The 22,017-nt window shown below is 38.0% G+C and overlaps 1 protein-coding gene across 2 annotated transcripts in view; it reads left to right on the forward strand.

The window, feature by feature from the left end:
- Positions 1–4,439: 4,439 nt before the first annotated feature.
- fam184ab (family with sequence similarity 184 member Ab) overlaps positions 4,440–22,017 on the forward strand; it is a 97,058-nt gene continuing 79,480 nt past the window's right edge. For both annotated transcript variants that reach the window (XM_057823024.1, XM_057823026.1), the window contains exon 1: positions 4,440–5,142. In XM_057823024.1, the coding sequence (XP_057679007.1) occupies positions 4,954–5,142 (189 nt within the window). In that variant the 5' untranslated portion in view covers positions 4,440–4,953. The remainder of the gene's footprint in view (positions 5,143–22,017) is intronic.

A 22,017-nucleotide genomic window follows, 5' to 3' on the forward strand; every position in this document is an offset into this window, starting at 1 on the left:
CAGCTCACCAAAATCAACACCGTGAAGCATGGCAGAGGGAGCATCATGATTTGGGGCTGTTATGCTACCTCCAGGCCTGGACAACTTGCAATCATTAATGGAACAGGCATGAAAATGGGTCCGGGATTAAAAAGGTGAGAAGGGTGTGGAGGAAATATATTCCAGTACACTGTATTGTACACCCCAACAAAATATTGAGCTCTGTCGACCCACACTGTGTTTCAGCAGGGCCATGCAGAGACCGGTGGAGGGGTGGGGGCTCGTAGATCAAAAGGGGCACATGAACAATCAATCTCCCTTCCCTACGACGCATGTCTATGTAATGAAATATAAATATTTAAAAAAACAAACAGACTCCCCGGTGGCTTTTAGTTTTAAAGCCTTCTTAATTTCTTTCTCACTCAATAACAATGGAGTTAGATTTGTGTTTTTATTATTCAATCAAAAAACAAAGTTACTTCTATCAAAAACAAAGTTGCTTCAATCAAAATGCAGTATATACTTTTAATCCCAAAAAGTAGCTTCAATAAAAAAAATGTTTTTGATTGCAATAATAAATTTGAGACAAAAAAAGCATTTGAAAACTATTTTTCTTGATTGAAACAAATTTTTCCATTTAAGTAATGTTTTGCGTTTGGGCCACATTTTGGCTAGGACATTTGTGTCTTTCTTATTCAATCAAATAACAAAGTTACTTCTATCAAAAACAAAGTTGCTTCAATCAAAATACAGTATATACTTTTAATCCCAAAAAGTAGCTTCAATAAAAAAAAATGTTTTTGATTGCAATAATAAATTTGAGACAAAAAAAGCATTTGAAAACTATTTTTCTTGATTGAAACAAATTTTTCCATTTAAGTAATGTTTTGCGTTTGGGCCACATTTTGGCTAGGACATTTGTGTCTTTCTTATTCAATCAAATAAGTTGCTTCAAACAAAAAAAAAATATATGTAAAAAGAAAAACGTTGGTTTTCACTTATTGCGGCGGGTTCTGGTCCCCATTAACCGCGAAAAACGAGGGATCCCTGTATTTCTGAAAAGCTTTAAGAAGCAGGACTCATTCCCACCACTCGTCAGGCCGGTGTTGTGCCGACACCGGCCGTCAGCTCAAATCCAAGCCGAAAATAACGCGTCTCCGGCGGACGACGGGAGCGATGTGAGGCGCCCCCTCCATCCGAGAGAATGCCGCTTAATTTGACTCAACAGTGTGTTTCTTCGTTTATATTACCGCTAAATACACAAGCTTGACGCCAATTTAACGGGAGCTATTTTTTTTTCATGGGAGATTTGGCTAGCTCTGGCAGGGTTCAACGCAAGCTGCAACGAATGGCAGTAACTTTTTTATATCGCAAAACGTGAAAACGATTGAAACCATTACTCACCAAATTCAATCTGCTGGCAAATACAGGCAAGTGTGTATGCTGCGCTCTGGTCTGCCCCGATGTGGATAAGGCCTGCTTTTTGTTTTCGCAGCTTTGCAATGCAACCGAAGGCTCTCCGAGCACTCCATGTACACGTGTAGGGAGTGCGCGCGTTTGGAATAACGGAACGCAGCTTGGGCCGATGATTGGTTCTCGTCAGCGAAGCATCTAGAAGGATTTGCTGACTGTGTTCTTAAGTGCTCAGTTTACGTACTAAGTTAATCACATGATGATAATAATAATAATTAAATAAAACCTCCCGACCCCCCCCCCCCTCCCAAAAAGAATTTCTCCTCGGATCTACACAATTCACGTAGGTCGCCCTTTTTGACTTCAAAACGGCGAATTTCGCCGAAAGGTGAGAGATTTTCATGCCTGATGGAAGAATGAATTCAAAAGTTTATCAGGATGTTTTGCAGGAAAACCTGAGCCCGTCTGTCAGTCAGTTGAAGCTAAAAAGAGGATGGATGCTGCAACAAGACAATGATCCAGAACACAGAAGTAAATCAACTTCAGAATGGTTTCAAAAGAACAAAATACACGTTCTGGAGTGGCCAAGTCAAAGTCCAGACTTGAACCCCATTAAGATGCTGTGGCCTGACCTAAAGACAGCGATTCATGCCAGACATCCCAGGAATCTGACTAAACTACAGCAGTTTTGTCGCGAAGAATGGGCCAAGATTAGTCCTGATCGATGTGCCAGACTGAGCTGCAGTTACAGGAAGCGTCTAGTTTGTTATTGCTGCCAAAGGGGGGCCCACAAAATATTAAATGTGATGGTTCACTTATTTTTCCCCCTTCTGTCATTGTTTGCATAATATACTCATTAAAATATGAAACCCTATAAATGTTTGGTTGGTTTTAGTTAAAGCAGACAGTTTTTTCATCTGTGTGATTTTGACAAAGAACAGATCACATTTGATGGGGATTTTATGCAGAAATGTGAGAAATTCCTAAAGGTTCAGATACTTTTTCATACCACTGTGCTTGAGTAGATTTGTGAAGAAAAAAACGCTACTGTTACTCCGCTGCTTTGGGCTACCCAAGAGGTTTTACATTTTTCCCCTTTATTCCACATATTAGATTTTTTTTTCCCAGCGCCAAGAGTAGCTCTACCAATTTCACCAATGAGACGTCGCAACAATAATCACATGAATACAATATACCAATCAGACGCAAGCTTGCCGTTCTATGATCAGGCCAGCCTGCTCAATCACATGGCGGCTTTAAAAGCACCGTAAAAAATGAAGTATTTGATATGGCGTGCTGCCCTCAACATGACTCGAAAGCACGGATTTAAACCTCTCACAGTTTTTATTTGGCACCGACTGACCACGGAAAACCGGCGATATTATCCTTTTTTTTTTTTTTCTCACGCCGGAATTCTGTGATTTTTTAAAAAAAAAAAAAATTGTATATCTTTGGCTTAATGTAGTTATGTAATGGGTTAATGTATAGTATCGTTATAACAACAGTTCAAGTTTGTGCTGAGAGAAAATACCATTGCTTAAAAACGAAAAATCAAACATCGAAAGCAGTTACTCACAGTGTTACCCACTTCTTCAGTATTCTTTTTACTGGATATTATTTTTACTTGTACTTGAGTACATTTTTTTTAATGACTACTGTAATATTATTTTGAAGTAACGCTACTCTTACTTGAGTAAAATCATGGGGTACTCTACCCACCTGTTTAAAACACAACAAAATTTGAAATATTTGTTTAAAAATTGAATTAAAAAGTCACATGCCAAATAGTTTACATGGAAAACAAAATACATTTAAGGGTGGAAATACATTAATCGAAATGAATTTTTATAATTTAACCAATCATGTGGCTTTTTTCATCTTTCTACTGTATTGTAAATTTATATTAGTTTGTCACTAGCAGATGTCCGATCCATTTTAACTGGAAGGGCTGGCAGGGAATGAACATCTGTTCATTCAAACGAATTGGATGTCTTATGGCAGAAAGTAGGTCAATAAATGATTTTAAACATTTATCCAAATTTATTTAAATTGACAGATGGAAAATAATATATTTTTGACCATCTTAAACTACCAAAAAAAAAAAATAATAATAATAATTATTTGAAATTTGAAAAAATAATAATTCATTTGTTAGAGCAAACATAAATCGAAAAATAAAGTTCAAAATGTGTCAGTTAAAAATACTTTCATTTAAATAGAAATAATTCATCAACCTTTTTAATGTCAATATTTTTTGGGGTGCGGGGAGATCATTTGAATGTAGCTTTTTCATGCGCTTACATGTTTCTCCTCTTTTTAGCCTCCATTAATTCTTGCTCACCAATATAAGCAATATCATTTTGCTCCAAACATACTAGTACATTCATCGAAATGCATTTTTCTAACTTAACCAATCATGTGGCTCTTTTCATCCTTCTATTGTAAATTTATTTTAGTTTGTCCATTTTAAGTGGAAGGGCTAGCAGTGAATGAACATCTGTACATTGACTCGGATTGGACGTCTAATGCCGTTATTGGCAGAAAGTAAGTTAATAAATGATTTTAAACGTTTATCCATTTATTTTTAAATAAACAAATGGAAAATATATATATATATATTTGACCATCTTAAATTACAAAAAAAAAAAAAACGTGAAAATTTAATTATTTAAAAACTAAAAAAAATAATAATGTTATTTGTTTGAGCAAATATGAATTGAAAAATAAAGTTCAAATAATGTCTGTTAAAAATACTTCCATTTCAATAGAACTAATTCATAAACTTTTTTAAATGCAAATATTTTTTTTGTGGAAAAAAATCTTTAAAAGTATCAAAATGCATTTTGCAATCATTTGAATGTAGCTTTTTCATGCGCTTACATGTTTGTCCTCTTTTGAGCCTCCATTAATTCTTGCTCACCAATATAAGCGATATCATTTTGCTCCAAACATATTTTTTTCCTAATGTGGCTGTTTCCTTCATTGTCGGTCTGTGAACGCATCTCTAATTTTCGCAGCCTCCGTGAAGGCATCGTGGACTGTTGAGGTGATCCATGGCAACAGGAGAGCAGCAGCCGAGCGCGGGCTGAGGCTAGCTGGAGGGTCCGTGTCGGTCAGTCTTTCAGTCCGTCCGTCCATCGACACGCTCGCCGACCCGTCCCGTCTCGCGCACGCGCACGCCAGCACACCTCCAATGTAGCCGCGGAGCACCGAGGAGAGGACCAATCCGGCGCGACGGCTCCTCATTTGGGCTCCAAGGTGACCGACCGGGGAGGGGGGGAGCAGCCAGACGGCAGCCCGACTTCCGCTGCACGTCAGCGGCAGGTGAAGCTGGCCGTAGCCGCACGTCGGAGCGCTGACGGCGGCCTCGTTCACGATGCGAGCCGCTAACATCTCCGGAGCTTGAAATCCTGCACCTCACTTTCCCCCCCCATGAAGCAAAATGGGACATGTTCTCAACAGATTGCTGCGTCATGGATTCCGATCGATTCATATCATTTTTCACATTTTGAATAATTGAAGCTCACATCTCCATCAAGCAAATAAAGCATCATCGTGAAGATGGCGACCGGGTCGGGTTGGCAGCAGTATTACTGCCCTGCCGGTCAGGGGAAATACACTTCATCCTCCTCGTCAACGTCGTCTACATCCACCACGTCCTCTTCCACCTCTTTCCAGTCCGGCCTGACCATGGAATATACCCAAGACCTGCACCTGAAGATGAGCAAGAAGATCGCCCAGCTGACCAAGGTAAGACGCAGATGTTCCGAGGCCTTTTTGCATCCTCCGCTGCTTTAACTCTTCGCTCCAGACTCCGTTAGAAAATCCGCATATTTTACGTTTGCGCTCTCACTGCTGCATATATGACAACTACGACTAAAATGATAATTTTATTCCGATCTTCCCAGTCATCTGCTTCATTCGGCATTGATTATAGTTTAAATTTACATAGACTAGTGCTGCAACGATTAATTGATTAACTCGAGTAATTCGATTAGAAAAATAGCTTCGAATCCAATTTTGCTGCTTCGAAGATTCGTTTAATTAAGAGTGGCGTTGTAATGGTTTGTTTTGAAAGTGTTTGCTTTTAGTTTTACTGATCTCGGTTGATACACTGTCCTCCATTGGCAACAGTCAATATGACATACTGTATTTTTCGGACTATAAGTCAGTTTTTTTTCATCATTTGGCTGGGGGTGTGACTCATATTCTGGAGTAGGGCTGCAGCTATCGAATATTTTAGTAGTCGATTAATCGATGGACTCGTTAGTTCGAATAATCGAGTAATCAGATAAGGACCATGAAAAATTAAAATACCTGAACTGAGCCTCAAACGGTATAAAATAAAAAAATAAAAAAAAAGAGGATCTAAGTACAACAAAAGAACAATTGGCTAACTTACATAGAAAAAGTCCGCTAGCTTAAATGCTATAAAATGCTAATTTTTTGTGTGTTTTTTTTTTTACAATGCTCTTAACAAATGGTTCAGAAACATATTCCCACAAAAAAACGACTAAATATACCTAGAAATTAAATTATGAATGCATTAAAAAATATTAGCTCAAACAAAAACTTACTTGACGTCAAGTGACTCTGAAACAACGTTGTTCTATGGTAGGTCAGGAGATGGTTGGGTTAACATTGTTTTATAGTTGATGAACTAATGTTGACAAATAGTTGATTCATGATTGACCGGAAAATATGATTGAAAAGTCATTGAATTATGGATGAGCGGGTGTTTTGGTCGAAAATATAACATTGATTCAGCGTTGTTCCAATATTATTAATAATCGAAACGACGTTTAGGTTTTGTAAGGATTTCAACGTTGAAACAACATTAATTGAGGGTGCAAAAGTGACGTTGATTCAACGATATAAGATCGACAGCGGAATGTTGATCCAACATTTTTTTTGAACGTCGGTCTGCTATCTGGGGGTACTCCCTGTTAAGCCCAACATAAGTTTCTATTTGAGCTAATGATTCTTTATGCAATCATTTAGTGCTGCAACGATTAATCGATTAACTCGAGTGTTCGATTCGAAAAAAAGATTCGAATTACATTTATCTGCTTCGAGTATTCGTTTAATTAAAGAGGCATTGTATTGGTTTGTTTTGAAATTGTTTGCATTTAGTTTATTGATTGGCTGAATCCAGCTGCTCCCCGTTTTTGTTTGAGCTAATGTTTTTTTTTTTATTACTGCATTCAGAATTTAGTTTATAGAAATTTATAGGCCATTTTGAGAATGTGTCTGAACTATTTGTTAAGAGCATTGTAAAAAAAAAAAGAAAAGAAAAAACATTTTATAGCATTTAAGCTAGCGAACTTTTGCTTTGTAAGTTGGCCAATTATTGTTCTTTTGTTGAAAATAGATCCTCAATTATTTATTTTTTTATACTGTTTGAGGCTCAGCTAAATTTAAATTTAAAATTTTTGTGTCCCTTATCTGATTGATTATTCGAACTAACTAGTTCATCGATTAATCGGCTACTAAAATAATCGATAGCTGCAGCCCTACAATCATAATTTAGTTTATAGGTATATTTAGCAGTTTTTTTGTGGGAAAATGTGTTTGAACGATTTGTTGAGAGCATTGTACCAAAAAAATAAATAAATTAAAGTTAGCATTTAATAGCATTTAAGCTAGCGGACTTTTGCTATTCAAGTTAGCCAATTGTTCTTTCAGTGTACTTAAATCCTCATTTATTTATTTTAATACAGTGTGAGTCTAAGCGCAGGTATTTTAAATCATTTTTCAATTAATTTATTGCTCTTGTGAAATGAAAGAGCAGTTGTACAGAACTTGAAGGAACACTAGTGAATTTTAGTTTGTATTTTAATCATAATTTTAATGCTCTTTTGAAAGTGCAATCTCAGCAAGCCTTTCTGTAACACATTAAATGTTCCTAATCCGATGACTCAATTTTTCAAACGAACTAATTGATTGATTAATCGCTTACTTCAATAATCGATAGCTGCAGCCCTAACCTAAACGCGGTGTTTCCATGAAGCTCTTCGGTAAATTCTGCTTCAATACAAGAACACGTTCGATTTTAGCACACTTCAGCAATATTTTTCACAAAAGTACATTGGATATGTTCTTTTAAACGCACGCCGAATTAAAGAGCGGCTTCTCGTGTTACTGTCACTTCTTTAACGTGTACTAAAAGGCATTTATCACCTACAAGGCAGACTAATTTAAAATCAGTCGATTCTTCAGGGAAGTTTGGTGGTTGCATACTGTTGCTCCAGAGAAAAAGATGTCAGCTGCCTGAAGGTGAAAGCGTTTTGTCTGGATGCTGCATCCGTCTGTGAGGCACGCGCAGGGTCATTAGCCACAACATTAATCACATCAGTCGGTCATCAGCCACAGCCGCAACAGTGCGCTCACACAAGAGAATCGTGTGTTCATGAAGTGAGGCAACTTGGAACACATCCTATTCAAAATACTCACAATTATTATTATTTCAAACAAGTGACTTTCATTACTTCTTTCTAAACATGCCCAAGATACACAAATTGTTTTTTTCCCCTACACTTTGACCTGTTTATACTAAAAATAAATTTCATATTCCCACCAGTGTCGTCAACGAAGACGATAACCAGTGGCGTGCACAGACAATTTGGAGGCCAGGTGCTCAGAGGGGGAAAAAAGGGCACCTTTTGCAGCGTATTTAACTGCCAGCCCGGCTGCGTTGTTAGAACAATTTGAATTCATAAAAGAAAGAATAAACATTGCGGATTTTTGAAATTCGCCCCCCCGGCCCATACGCACCCGTGAACAGCACCAGCCAAAACAAGTGCCGCTTGGCTGACGCTGTTATATTATTATATTATTATAATTATCCAGAAATGCAATGAAATTGCCAAAAGAAACAAAAATATATACATTTTATACTCTGCAACACTCCCGGAAAAAATGGAAGATGAAGTACTGTGAACAGTGCAGTGCACATACCTCTTAAAACTCACGCATCTTAAATTTTGTATGCTTTTACATGTACATTGCGATTATCGTATTGGCCCGAATATAAGACGGTGTTTTTTGCATTGAAATAAGACTGAAAAAGTGGGGGTCGTTTTATATTCGCGGTTTAGACATTATACCCATTTACAACGCTAGATGGCACCAGATATCACTGAAGCGATGTTCTGTCATGACAAATCTCAGCTCAAGTTTAACCAGTTTGCATTGTTTTATTGCAACGTTTTTCCTTATTCAGATTTGTTTCAAGACTACAGGTACAGTTAGACTTCACTTTGATGGTTAATGCAGTTATTGCAATTTTGTTGTTTTATCACAATAAATGGGTTTATTGACATTTCTTAGTTTACATATTTAAATGTTCAGATATTAAGATTTGAATGAGGCAAAATAACATGCTTTTTCTCTCAAATAGATTGTTATAATTATTTGTTTCAAATGTACTGTAATTATTTTCTGTATAAAAATTAATTTGGTGTTCAAAAAGTCTTTTTTCAAACTTGAGTCTTTAAAAAGAGGGGGTCGTCTTACAATCAGGCCCGTCATATATTCGGGCCAATACGGTATTTTGTGGTACCTAAAGGGTTTATTCCAAATTGCGCTGAAATTCGGGTTCCATCGCCAGCGTAGGAATGGAACCTGGGGATGTTTATGATTTTTTTTTCTTAAATATGTATTTTAAATAACATTTTAATGGCTAAAAAGTGGCAAAAAAATCCCAGAAATACAATGGCATTGCCAAAAAAACAAAAATATATAAATTTTATTAGAGGTGGGAATCTTTGGGCACCTAACGATTACGATTCAGAGACTTCGATTCGATTATAAATCGATTATTGACGCCCTGCCCCCATTTTTTTTTTCTTTAAATGTTTTGTATATTTGTTCCAAAATTTTTCAAAAATCCTCTCAGGCTAAATAAATCAAACTCCTATTTTAGGTTTAGATACCGGTTAAAAGCAGTAAATAAAATACTCAAGTCCCCATTCTGTATCAGCAGCTTTAAACTACATTCAATTAATTTAATGTTGTGAATCAACCGTTAAAGTTGTTAAAATTGCGCCCGTTATTCCATAATTTCCCTCATGTCTACTTTCGACATGTGAAAGTTTTAAAACTGTTTCATCATTTAAAGATAGATTCAAGTCAAGATTTTGCCGATTTAGGGGTATTTTAGATAAAAAGTAATTAGGTTCTCTATAACAGAGCCTTCTAGAGAAGTCTACTCCTTTAAGATGGAGCCTGTTTACTAGCGCGGGAAAGTCTGTCATTTCACATCTAGTCTAGATATATGTGATATCTACCATAGCCGTATGTTGCCGTATGTTTGTAGCAACTACCAACTGGGCGCTGTTTGTAGCGGCTGACTGCAGCAGTCAGGTATTATTGTTTTTTTTTTGTTTTTTTTACCTAGCGGCATTAGCTGCACATGGTATTTACTCTCGGTCCGTTCCTCATTGTCCCGAAGACCGCGCTGACTAGAGGTGGGAATCTTTGGGCACCTAACGATTCGATTACGATTATGATTCAGAGGCTACGATTCGATTATAAATCAATTACTGATGACCCCCCCCCCCCCCCCCCCCCCGCTATTAGCTGCTTTTAATGTTTTGTACATCAGTTACAAAACTGTAAAAAAAAAAAAAAAAAAAAAAAAAAAGGCTTAAATAAACGACTATTTCAGTATCAAGTTAACAGTTAAAAACAATACTCAAATCCCCATTCTGTATCAGCAGCTTTAAACTACATTCAATTAATTCAATGTTGTGAATCGACCGTTAAAGTTGTTAAAATTGCTCCCGTTATTCCATAATTTCCCTCATGTCTACTTTCGACATGTGAAAGTTTTAAAACTGTTTCATCATTTAAAGATAGATTCAAGTCAAGATTTTGCCGATTTAGGGGTATTTTAGATAAAAAGTAATTAGGTTCTCTATAACAGAGCCTTCTAGAGAAGTCTACTCCTTTAAGATGGAGCCTGTTTACTAGCGCGGGAAAGTCTGTCATTTCACATCTAGTCTAGATATATGTGATATCTACCATAGCCGTATGTTGCCGTATGTTTGTAGCAACTACCAACTGGGCGCTGTTTGTAGCGGCTGACTGCAGCAGTCAGGTATTATTGTTTTTTTTTTGTTTTTTTTACCTAGCGGCATTAGCTGCACATGGTATTTACTCTCGGTCCGTTCCTCATTGTCCCGAAGACCGCGCTGACTAGAGGTGGGAATCTTTGGGCACCTAACGATTCGATTACGATTATGATTCAGAGGCTACGATTCGATTATAAATCAATTACTGATGACCCCCCCCCCCCCCCCCCCCCGCTATTAGCTGCTTTTAATGTTTTGTACATCAGTTACAAAACTGTAAAAAAAAAAAAAAAAAAAAAAAAAAAAGGCTTAAATAAACGACTATTTCAGTATCAAGTTAACAGTTAAAAACAATACTCAAATCCCCATTCTGTATCAGCAGCTTTAAACTACATTCAATTAATTCAATGTTGTGAATCGACCGTTAAAGTTGTTAAAATTGCTCCCGTTATTCCATAATTTCCCTTTTGTCTACTTTCGAAAGTTTTAAAACTATTTTAAAGATAGATTCAAGTCAATATTTTACCGATTTAGGAGTATTTTAGATAAAAAGTTAATTAGGTTCGCTTGGAAGGTTAGCTACAACAGCCTTGCAGGGAAGTCTACTGGTTTAAGATGGCGGCCGTTTACTAACAGCCACATCTAGCTTTCTGTAGATGTGCTGCCAACGCCACTGAGTCTATATGGCATCTAGTCCTATATACGTAAATATGATATTTACCGTAACATTATGTGGACGTACTTTGTAGCAGCTGTCGGCAGCAGTCAGGTATGTTGTTGTTTTTTTTATCTCGCGGCATGAGTTGAGCTAGAGCCGTGAGTTGAGCATTGGCATTACCCGAGGGGCCGGGTAATGACAAGCATAATGTTTAGCTACTCTCGCTCCGTTCCTCATTGTGTCCCGAAGACCGCGCGGCGCGCTGAGTGTGTTTTACCTCCGCTTTACTTGACATATTTCAATAATCGGAATTTGGATGTTTGTGAATCGTTCTCGAATCTTCCACGGCCGAATCGCGAATAATCTAAGAATCGGAAATTTCGCACACCTCTAGCGCTGACTGCGTTTTATTTTCGCTTTACCTGGTATAATTCAATAATCGGAATTTGGATGTTAGTGAATCGTTCTCGAATCTTCCACGGCCGAATCGCGAATAATCTAAGAATCGGAAATTTTGCACGCCTCACATTTTATACTCTGCAACACTCCCGGAAAAAGCGGAAGATGAAGTACTGTGAACAGTGCAGTGCTGTAACATGTTTGGTACTTTTTGCTCAAATAAATAAATAAATCAGATCGGGACTCTGTATTGGACTCGGGTGCAAAAATATGTGATTGGGACATCCCTAATAATTATGTTGCCTGTTTACACTTGTTGCTGCAGCTTTTTTGTCAAAATGATAATTGCTTGTAATTTTTTGCAAAGCAAACAAAAAACATTGCACATACTTCTTAAAACCCGTGCATCTTAAAATTTGCATGCTTTTACATGTACATTGCGATTATTTGTGTTCATACTCAAGGAAATATGAAGGCTTAGCTTTAGCTGATATAAAATACTACATAGAGCAGCGTTTTACAACTCTGCTTACTGACACTCATCAGCCTTTCAAGGGCATTCCGCAACTTCCAGCCTTGCCTTGGGGGAGGTCCAGGCTTTAATCTCCGACAACAACAAAATGACATGTTCCCGAGCAGGTTGGAACTCGTGAATAGTTTTGAGTGTGTCATTATCGCCACGAGCGGGAGGTCTGGCGGGGTCTTGCGCTCACACACACTTCCTGTTGGAACCACAAGTCACTTGATTAGGTACAGGAGAGGCTGGCAGGTGGCGCTGTTAAAAATTTAATGCTTTGCTTTTAAAATGTTGCTTGGAGTACATACTCAAAAGACATTCTCAGTGGAATGAAAACGGTCCAATTTTTTTTTTTTTTTTTTTAGAGTTGGTGTTTTTGATCATAGGAAAGGATAGAAGTAGAGTTTATAATTCAAATGACTTGTATTGTAAATAGGGTTGCCACAAATTATTATTTTGACAGTCGATTGTATTGTATGATAGCCGATTAGCTGTCGATTTAGCTAAATTTATTAGTTATATTACTCTGGGCTAGGCATTTTGACTCATTATAATTTCAAGTGGTATCATACAACTGCTTTAAGTAACTATTAGGTTTAGGGTTGTTCTGATCATGTTTTTTTGCTCCCGATCCGATCCCGATCGTTTTAGTTTGAGTATCTGCCGATCCCGATATTTCCCGATCTGATTGCTTTTTTTTTTTTTTTTGCTCCCGATTCAATTCCAATTATTCCTGATAATTTTTCCCGATCATATACATTTTGGCAATGCATTAAGAAAATAATGAATAAAACTCGGACGAATATAGACATTCAACATAAAGTACATAAGTACTGTATTTGTTTATTATGACAATAAATCCTCAAGATGGCATTTACATTATTAACATTCTTTCTGTGAGAGGGATCCACGGATAGAAAGACTTGTAATTCTTAAAGGATAAATGTGACTTTGTATGTTGTGACTAAATATTGTCATCTAGTGCATTTGTTGAGCTTTCAGTAAATGATACTGTAGCCATGCCCAAATGCATGATGGGAAGTGCAACCATGACTGTGTGTATTGGCACCAATTGATATCTCTTCTCTGTGTTGGGAAATAACATATGGTGTTAAGAAAAAGATCAACTACTACCTTTCTTCCCCACAATGCTTTCCCACGTTATTTCTAAATGTTGAGGGAGGGATTTTAAGGCTGGAGCCAATTAAAAAAAAGGCTCCAAAGACTGCCAAAATTCACTTTACTCATTTTACGCTGCCTTTTAGCTCTATATATAGGTAAAATCGGCGCCATTACAGATTGAACACGACAATGCGTGAGTGGGTCGTGCAGCGCATGCATTAATTGCGTAAAATATTTTAACGTGATTAATTAAAACATTTTTAATTACCACCGTTAACGCGATAAATTTGATAGCCCTACTTTAAGCCAAAACTAAAGACTCTGGATGAGTGTAAGACATATTGTCTGTAACGTTCAATACAATTAGAAAACCATTTAATTAAAAAAAATATATATATATATATTAAAAAAAGGCATGTCCGATATTTTTTTTGCTGATTCCGATACTTTGAAAATGACGTGATCGGCATCCCGATCGAGCGGGACATCTTTAATTAGGTTATGTAGTTAAATGAAAAATGCCTAAATGATTTAAGTAAGACTTAATAAACTACTCGAACGAGTTAAACAATTCCTACATGCAAAATGTGTTTTGTTTTCTTAGAATAGGAGAGTTAATCTTAAATATTCATTTTGATGTTGTTAATATTCTGGATGAATGGGGGACCGTAGTGCATATGCAGCGTTAAAGGGGGTGCTTAGGGGGCCAGGCCGCCCCCTGGTGGCCGAAAAGTGTCATTGCATGTAACTGACTTTCTTATATGTGATTTTAAAATTAAGAGTTTTCCGGTAAAATGTTGTCTATAAAAATTGTAAAGCAATAAAACAAACAACAAAAATTAATAAAATGAAAAAAAAAAAATTCTATAATGGGTCAAAATTATTTATCAAACAGATCATGTGACGAGCACCTTAGATAGTCATTTGCTCTGCTTAGCCAAAACCACCTGAGGACTGAAGAGGCAAGATGGATATACGTGATTTTTTCAAACCTAAGCTTTTAAACGAACCAAATGAACCACCATGAAGTTTCATTTGGCCATCACTGCTCCCTTGGGGGAGACGGTCAACCTGTACTGCCACTTGCTGTCAACACTGTTGTCATCCAGCTTGCCTCCTAGCATCCATTGCAGCACTACAGATGTAAATAACAATCAAAATTCATGATCTCTGCTAATTATTTCTTCAGTTACTGTTCCAGTTGTTTCATTAATTGTTACGGTATTTTGGTCACACATTTGACAGTGGTACCATAAGACTGTCATAAGACCACGACACTGCCATGGGCATTGATAAATGCTTATGACAAATATCATTTTTTGTCATCTGGCGAATTATCTCACTTTTTGAATGGTTGTGAAAGATCTGAGCTGGACATAAATGGAGTTAGTGACATAATTTGATCGATCATAGTCGATCGCAAAACTAGTGTGGGTAGCTCGTGGCATTAAAAAAAAAAAAAATGTACATAGTTAATTATGATTATGTTGTATGTTTATTTGTGTGATTAACATATGAGGTTATGCAGCACCCGTCTCTCTCTAAGCAGCTTCTTGCTCATGTTTTTCTAGTTCTATAGTTTCCAACAGATTTCACTACATTTCTCACTGTTTAATTAACGTTAACTGTAGAAAACACAAACAGAAGGACACTTCTCTCTCAGCAGCTTCCTACTCGAGTTTTGCAGGTTAGCAAGTTCACACAGTTCAATATTATGCTAACTCTGATGCAGGTCGGACTTTCAGCAGCAAAATTAGTTGTGGGTTTCTCATCTCCACAACATTGGCGTCTTTTTAAAACACGTATAGTGGCCGCTGCTGGCCGAAAAGAACTTCTAATATCCCTCCTCTTCGAAGAGGGTGGAGGAGGCGGCATGTTTTTTGATATGTATTTCTGTTGGGGTTGTGTGAGTGTGTGTGTCGGGGGTGGGTCAAGTCATCAGCCAATGATACGTGCATTTGAGGGGGAAAAATGGACGGGCGCATCCAGCAAGGGAAATGGGGTAAATATAAGTTTGAATATAATTCACTTAATAATGGTAGGCTCAATTTTATTCTTACAACATATGGGAAGACAATCTAAATGACCAATATAACTGAACTCATTATATCATGCATATATGGTTGCTTAAAATTTGGTCGGGACAATTTGAGCATCCTGAAAAGTTGCTAGTGTTACAGTGGGGCAAATAAGTATTTAGTCAACCAGCGAGGCCTTTAATTGTCAACATGGGTAATCCTCAGCCATGAGAGACAGAATGTGGGGAAAAAAAAAAAGAAAACCACAATGTTTGATTTTTAAAGAATTTATTTGCAAATCATGGTGGGAAATAAGTATTTGGTCAAGACCCAAAAGTTCATCTCAATACTTTGTTATGTACCCTTTGTTGGCAATAACGGAGGCCAAACGTTTTCTGTAACTCTTCACAAGCTTTTCACACACTGTTGCTGGTATTTTGGCCCATTCCTCCATGCAGATCTCCTCTAGAGCAGTGATATTTTGGGGCTTTCGTTGGGCAACATTTTCTATGGGGTTTGAGATCTGGAGACTGGCTAGGCCACTCCAGGACCTTGAATGCTTCTTACGAAGCCACTCCTTTGTTGCCCTGGCTGTGTGTTTGGGATCATTGTCATGCTGAAAGACCCAGCCACGTCTCATCTTCAATGGCCTTGCTGATGGAAGGAGATTTTCAATCAAAATCTCTCGATACATGGCCCCATTCTTCCTTTCCTTTACACAGATCAGTCGTCCTGGTCCCTTTGCAGAAAAACAGGCCCAAAGCATGATGTTTCCACCCCCATGCTTCACAGTGGGTATGGTGCAATTCAGTATTCTTTCTTCTCCAAACACGAGAACCTGTGTTTCTACCAAAAAGTTCTATTTTGGTTTCATCTGACCATAAGACATTCTCCCAGTCCTCTTCTGGATCATCCAAATGCTCTCTAGCGAACCGCAGACGAGCCTGGACATGTACTGGCTTCAGCAGGGGGACATGTCTGGCAGTGCAGGATTTGAGTCCCTGGCGGCGCATTGTGTTACTGATAGTAGCCTTTGTTACTGTGGTCCCAGCTCTCCGTAGGTCCCCCCGTGCGGTTCTGGGATTTTTGCTCACCGTTCTTATTATTTTAACACCACGGGGTGAGATCTTGCATGGAGCCCCAGATCGAGGGAGATTTTCAGTGGTCTTGTATGCCTTCCATTTTCTAATAAGTTGATTTCACAGTTGATTTCTTTACACCAAGCGTTTTACCTATTGCAGATTAAGTCTTCCCAGCCTGGTGCAGGTTGACAATTTTGTCTCTGGTGTCCTTCAACAGCTCTTTGGTCTTGGCCATAGTGGAGTTTGGAGTGTGACTGACTGAGATTGTGGACTGGTGTCTTTTATACCGATAATGAGTTAAAACAGGTGCTATTAATACAGGAAACGAGTGGAACCTCGTTAGATCTCATTAGACGAAACTAGACCTCTTTGACAGCCAGAAATCTCGCTTGTTTGTAGGTGACCAAATACTTATTTTCCACTCTAATTTGGAAATAAATTCTTTAAAAATCAAACCATGTGATTTTCTGTTTTTTTTCCCCACATTCTGTCTCTCATGGTTGAGGTTCACCCATGGCCTCTCAAATCTTTTCAAGTAGGAGAACTTGCACAATTGGTGGTTGACTAAATACTTATTTGCCCCACTGTATGTCCCTACCGTCCCTATGCAAACCTACGCCCTTGCTGTTAACCCAAATAAATCAACAAATAAGCCGCACGATTATCCAAATAGTCAATTAATTGCCGATTAATCGTTTCTACCCAGATCTCAAATCTGTATTCCCCATTGAAGTGACTTGGAATACCTTCAGTTTGTTGAGCTTGCCGTAACAATTGTTTTGTGAAGTGTTTTAAATCAAGAAAACTAGCACTCAGTTTTATACAAAACCACATATTTAAACATACATTTGTATTTATATAAACAGAGACTATGTTGTGGTGTGAAAATAGCCTCAATCCACTTTATTAGCATTGCCGTGTGCCAACGAGCTCGTCAAAGTAGACCGCGCGACAACAAAAGCGCGGCAGTTTCCATGACAACTATCCCACTGGAAAAAAATATAGTCTTCTACTCGCCGCGAGACAAACGCTCTCAAAAGACTGAATGCAACTGCTGCGATAAAATAACTCATCGACGTCCAATCCTTTTTGACTGGGAGGGCTGGCAGCGATCATTCGCTGCCAGCCTCTCCCAGTCAAAACGGATTGGACGTCTATAGCAGTCAAGGGTAGCAAACAGGTTTAAAAAAAAAAAAAAAAAAGTGACCTAAAACTCCTCAGAGTGCAGCAGGTTTTTCCCAGGCTGGCGTTTTGTGAACTGATGAAACGCAGCATATGATGACACACAAAACAGTGAGGCTGCAGGCTACAGAGTGCCAATTGAAACGGATGGCAGCGCTAATGGAAGTCGGTTTTGCGTGTGTGTAAGTGTGTGCGCGCTCCTCGCTGAGTCTGTTATTATGACGTTCATGTCAGACGTTTTGAGCAATCTGTGATTGCACCAAAAAAAAAATACAAATGAGAGTGATTGAGAAACTGGGGAAGTAGCTTGAAATGAATGTGTGGTGATTGGCTGGCGACCAGTCCGCTTAGAGCTGGGAAATGTTAACAGATATATTGTGACATATTGTGGTATATTGTTTGATTGTGTGTATATTGTGACGCATTACGCATATCGCAATACAATGTTAGTTTTCCAGTAGATCGCATGAATCATAATAATTAATTTTCTTCGTCAGTTTTTCTAATAGATACTAGACCAGGGCGGTAAACCGAAAATTTACCGTTACCGAAATTCTTCATGATGACCGACGTAATTTTGACCATGTCGGTAAATTCGGTAATTTAATAAAACAAGAAAATATAGTCTTTTCATCCCGCTTTGACTCTGTGTTGTTCGGCTATGTTAATTCCCCTTGAAAAAGCAGACAGTGTGCTTACGTATGGTTTTCAGGAAGCCAAACAAACAGAAGCCCGGTAGGCTAACGCTAGTGGCTAACGCTACAAGTAAACGGGATGGAGTCGGGCTTAATTTAGCTTCGCCAAACTTTCACCCGACATTAAGTAAACTCTTGGCGGATTCCAGACGGGCTTTCACCCGCTGTCCTCCCTGGTTCTCACGATTTCAGAAGAGGATGCTTTCAGTGCTTTCTTCTGGTAGCCAAGCCACAGGCTAACGCTAGCGGCTAACGGTACAAATGAATGTGATGGAGTCGGATAGCGGTTCTAACCTGGTTGAAACGGCTGAAAATAATGAGTGGACTGGCCACGGACTTCATGTAGCAATCATTATGTCACGTTATTTGGTATCTCTGTGTGATTTCTCTGAAAGCTTTCATGATGGTAAAGCACTCAGCATAGAGTATAATCCAACAGTGAAGCCTATATATAATCAGTGTTGTTAATCTTACTGAAAAAAAGTAATTAATTATAGTTACAAATTACTTCTCCCAAAAAGTAATTGCGTTAGTAACTCAATTACCTGAATGTAAGAGTAATTAGTTACTTGGCAAAGTAATTGGTGATCATTACTTTTTTTTTTTTTTTTTTTTTTCTCCTCAAAAAAAAACAAAACAAAAAAAACATTGGCCACACTATGTGAAGTTTTTAGTATAGGTTTTTGGTACAATTGGCCCGAGCCCAATTCTTTACCCTAATTTACCCTTTACCCTGAATCAACTGTTAAAAGTTGTTAAAATTGCTCCTATTATTGCATTAGTTCCCTTCTCTCTACTTTTGACATATGAAAGTTTTAAAACTGTTTCATCATTTAAAGATAGATACAAGTCAAGATTTTGCCGATTTAGAAGTATTTTAGATAAAACGTTACTTAGGTTCGCTAGGAAGGTTCTCTACAACAGAGCCGTCCTAAAATGTCTACTGCTTTAAGATGGCGGCTGTCTACTAACGCATTGAGTGCCATGTCTGTCATTTTGCATCTAGTTGTATCTATATACAGTACATGTGATATCTACCATGTCTACCATATCTACCATAACATGCGGGCGTAGTTTGTAGGTTATCGGCTACAACATGTATTATTGGAGCTACCTAGCATCGCGTTTGCTCGGCGTCACAACTTTCTTGCCTCCTCCGCACTCCTGCTCTGCTCTGTCGTCTCGGTGAGTCCGTCTCCCTCAGACTTTTCGACCAATATAGTAACGCATAGTAACGCATGCCTTTCCGTCCTCAGTAACGGTAACGGCGTTGCCAAGATGAGAAAAGTAATTAATTAGATTACCCACTACTGAAAAAAATAACGCCGTTAGTAACGCCGTTATATTGTAACGCCGTTATTAACAACACTGTATATAATATGACAGTTTAATGGCCACAGCTATTTTTCTGTATGTGTTTGCTTTATTCTGCCATCATAAAATCTTAAATGTTTCATTGGCATCAGAGCAATACAGCTTTAATCTGGTTGTGTCTGTGCGGTGGGTGCATGTATTAAAAAATGTTCTGGAAAAAAAAACCTGAAACCTTGACGTAAACACTTGTGTTGAATAATTATGTCACAGCAGCCATTACCAATAAGTTGTTTGAAGTGTACTGTTAAAGCTGCAAGTCATTTGTGTTAGAATGACATGTTTGCACAGTCGTCATATTGATTTTTATAATGTTATACATTTTTCAAGTCATACAAGCTGTTATAAATGTTCACACTAGAATTCTTATTGTTTACAAGATTTTTTTAAATACTTAATGTTTAGACTGCATGTGCAATTGTTAAATTGAAAGCTGATAAATAAATTTAATGAGAAACGGTTAATTTGTATTCCATGCATTGATTCATTGATTCATTCATTCATTTTCCATGCCGCTTATTCCTCACGAGGGTCGCGGAGGTGCTGGAGCCTATCCCAGCTAACTTCGGGCAGTAGGCAGGGGACATTCAAATTTTCAAATTATATAACAGTCCGCTTGGGCGAATTTATCGTCATTTACGTTATCGAGGTAAATCTGCTCAATTTATCGTGATACGTACTTAAGGCCATATCGCCCAGCCGTAATAGATACCATCTTAAAATATGTCGTAGTAGGTTAAGGTCAGTTGTCATAATCCCATGATTTTTATTGAACTGTATTTACACGGTTGTTATAGATGTCAAATATGTAAGCCTAGCTATAAGGCTGTAGACAGTGGTATGAAAAAATATTTGAACCTTTTGGAATTTCTCCCATTCTTGCATAAAATCCCCATCAAATGTGATCTCATCTTTGTCAAAATCACACAGATGAAAAAACTGTCTGTTTTAACTCATTTGCTGCCAAAAACGTATAAACACGTTCTATTTTTATTCGTTTCAGTGTCCCAAAGACGTATTTATACGTCATTTACGTTTTGTTTTGTTTTTTTACAAGAGACATCTCTGGGATCTGATTCCAAAGCACAAAGCTGAAAATCCATTTTAAAGCAATAGAACTGGCTACTGGAGGGCAGTAGCGCATTTGGTAAGACAGTGCAGCGGACGATGCCGTTGAGTCCATGCTGCTCGCCGAGCAGAACCCGCAGAGACTCAAAAAGTCCATCTTTATAAGACAGGCCAAGACACCATTATCTCTCATTTAGTTATGTGTAAATAAATTGTTACTTTGCTGTCAAAAGCTCTATTTGTCTTGTCAGGGCCCGAGCACCAATAGGTGCTGCAAAGGATTATTATTATTCTTTTTTTCATGGCAAATGAAAACGGCCAATTCGGAGGTCTTAACATGCTTAAAAACTAAATTCACCATAAACCAAAACTCACACAAACAAGAGGCTTCGCGAAAATTTCGATAATTTGGCAACGTTGTGAAAAACTGTCAAAAAATGGCTGAGTGGCACCCCCTGGAATTTTTAAAAAAGGCCTCTCCATTTAGGTTTTTTCAACGTAGAGCGATGAAATTTGGGGAGATGATACCTTGTCCAAAAATGCTTTAAAAATCGGGTATTTTCGATTGAATGTTGAAAAACATGCCATTTTTGTCGAAAACCAGAGTGCACGTTTGAGACCATTGCACTGAGGCAGTTAGTTGGATCCTCCTCAAAATTGGTGAGACTCTTCATGAGACATATGAGATGTTAAGTTATCAAAATGGTGAGCTTTCATTCACGGGCCTGACCTGGGCGGAGTACCAAAGTCGGACTTATTTGCAGATTAGGGTTAGGGTTTAGGGCTTCTTCAGGGCAAATGAAAATGGCCAATTTGAATTTCTAAACATGCTTAAAAACTCAACAAAATTTTTGTATTAGGGTTAGGATTTAGGGTTAGGGCTTAGGCTTAGGAAGAAAAGTATGCCAAATGTACTGTATTTAGCATACTTTTTTTTTTTTTTTAAATCACCGAAAAGAAATTGGAGAAATCGATAGGTTCCCCGAAATAAATTGGCCACTTTGACTTGGCCACTCTACAATGTGTATTTTGTTCTTCTGAAACCATTCTGAAGTTGATTTACTTCTGTGTTTTGGATTATCGTCTTGTCTTGTTGCAGCATCCATCCTCTATTTAGCTTCAACTGTCTGACAGACGGCCTCAGGTTTTCTTTTCACCCAATTCCGATTGGCCTGATTATCAATCACATGATCGGATCTGGACATCCCTACAAATAAATACAAATGATTTCATCTTCTGATACACTGATTTGGCCCAATTTCCGTTAAAATAAATACGTCTTATAAACCCGATGTTTTTCACATGATTTCGATCCTGGGAAAATTTCGTGATCAGGCCCAATTTCCGATCACGTGATCGGATCGGGGACATCCCTACTCATCAAAGCTTTACGTTAAAAGTGGTGCTGCAACGATTAATTACTTTAGTATTTCGATTAG

This window comes from Corythoichthys intestinalis, chromosome 19 (assembly GCF_030265065.1).
Source record: "Corythoichthys intestinalis isolate RoL2023-P3 chromosome 19, ASM3026506v1, whole genome shotgun sequence".
Lineage (NCBI taxonomy): Eukaryota > Metazoa > Chordata > Actinopteri > Syngnathiformes > Syngnathidae > Corythoichthys > Corythoichthys intestinalis.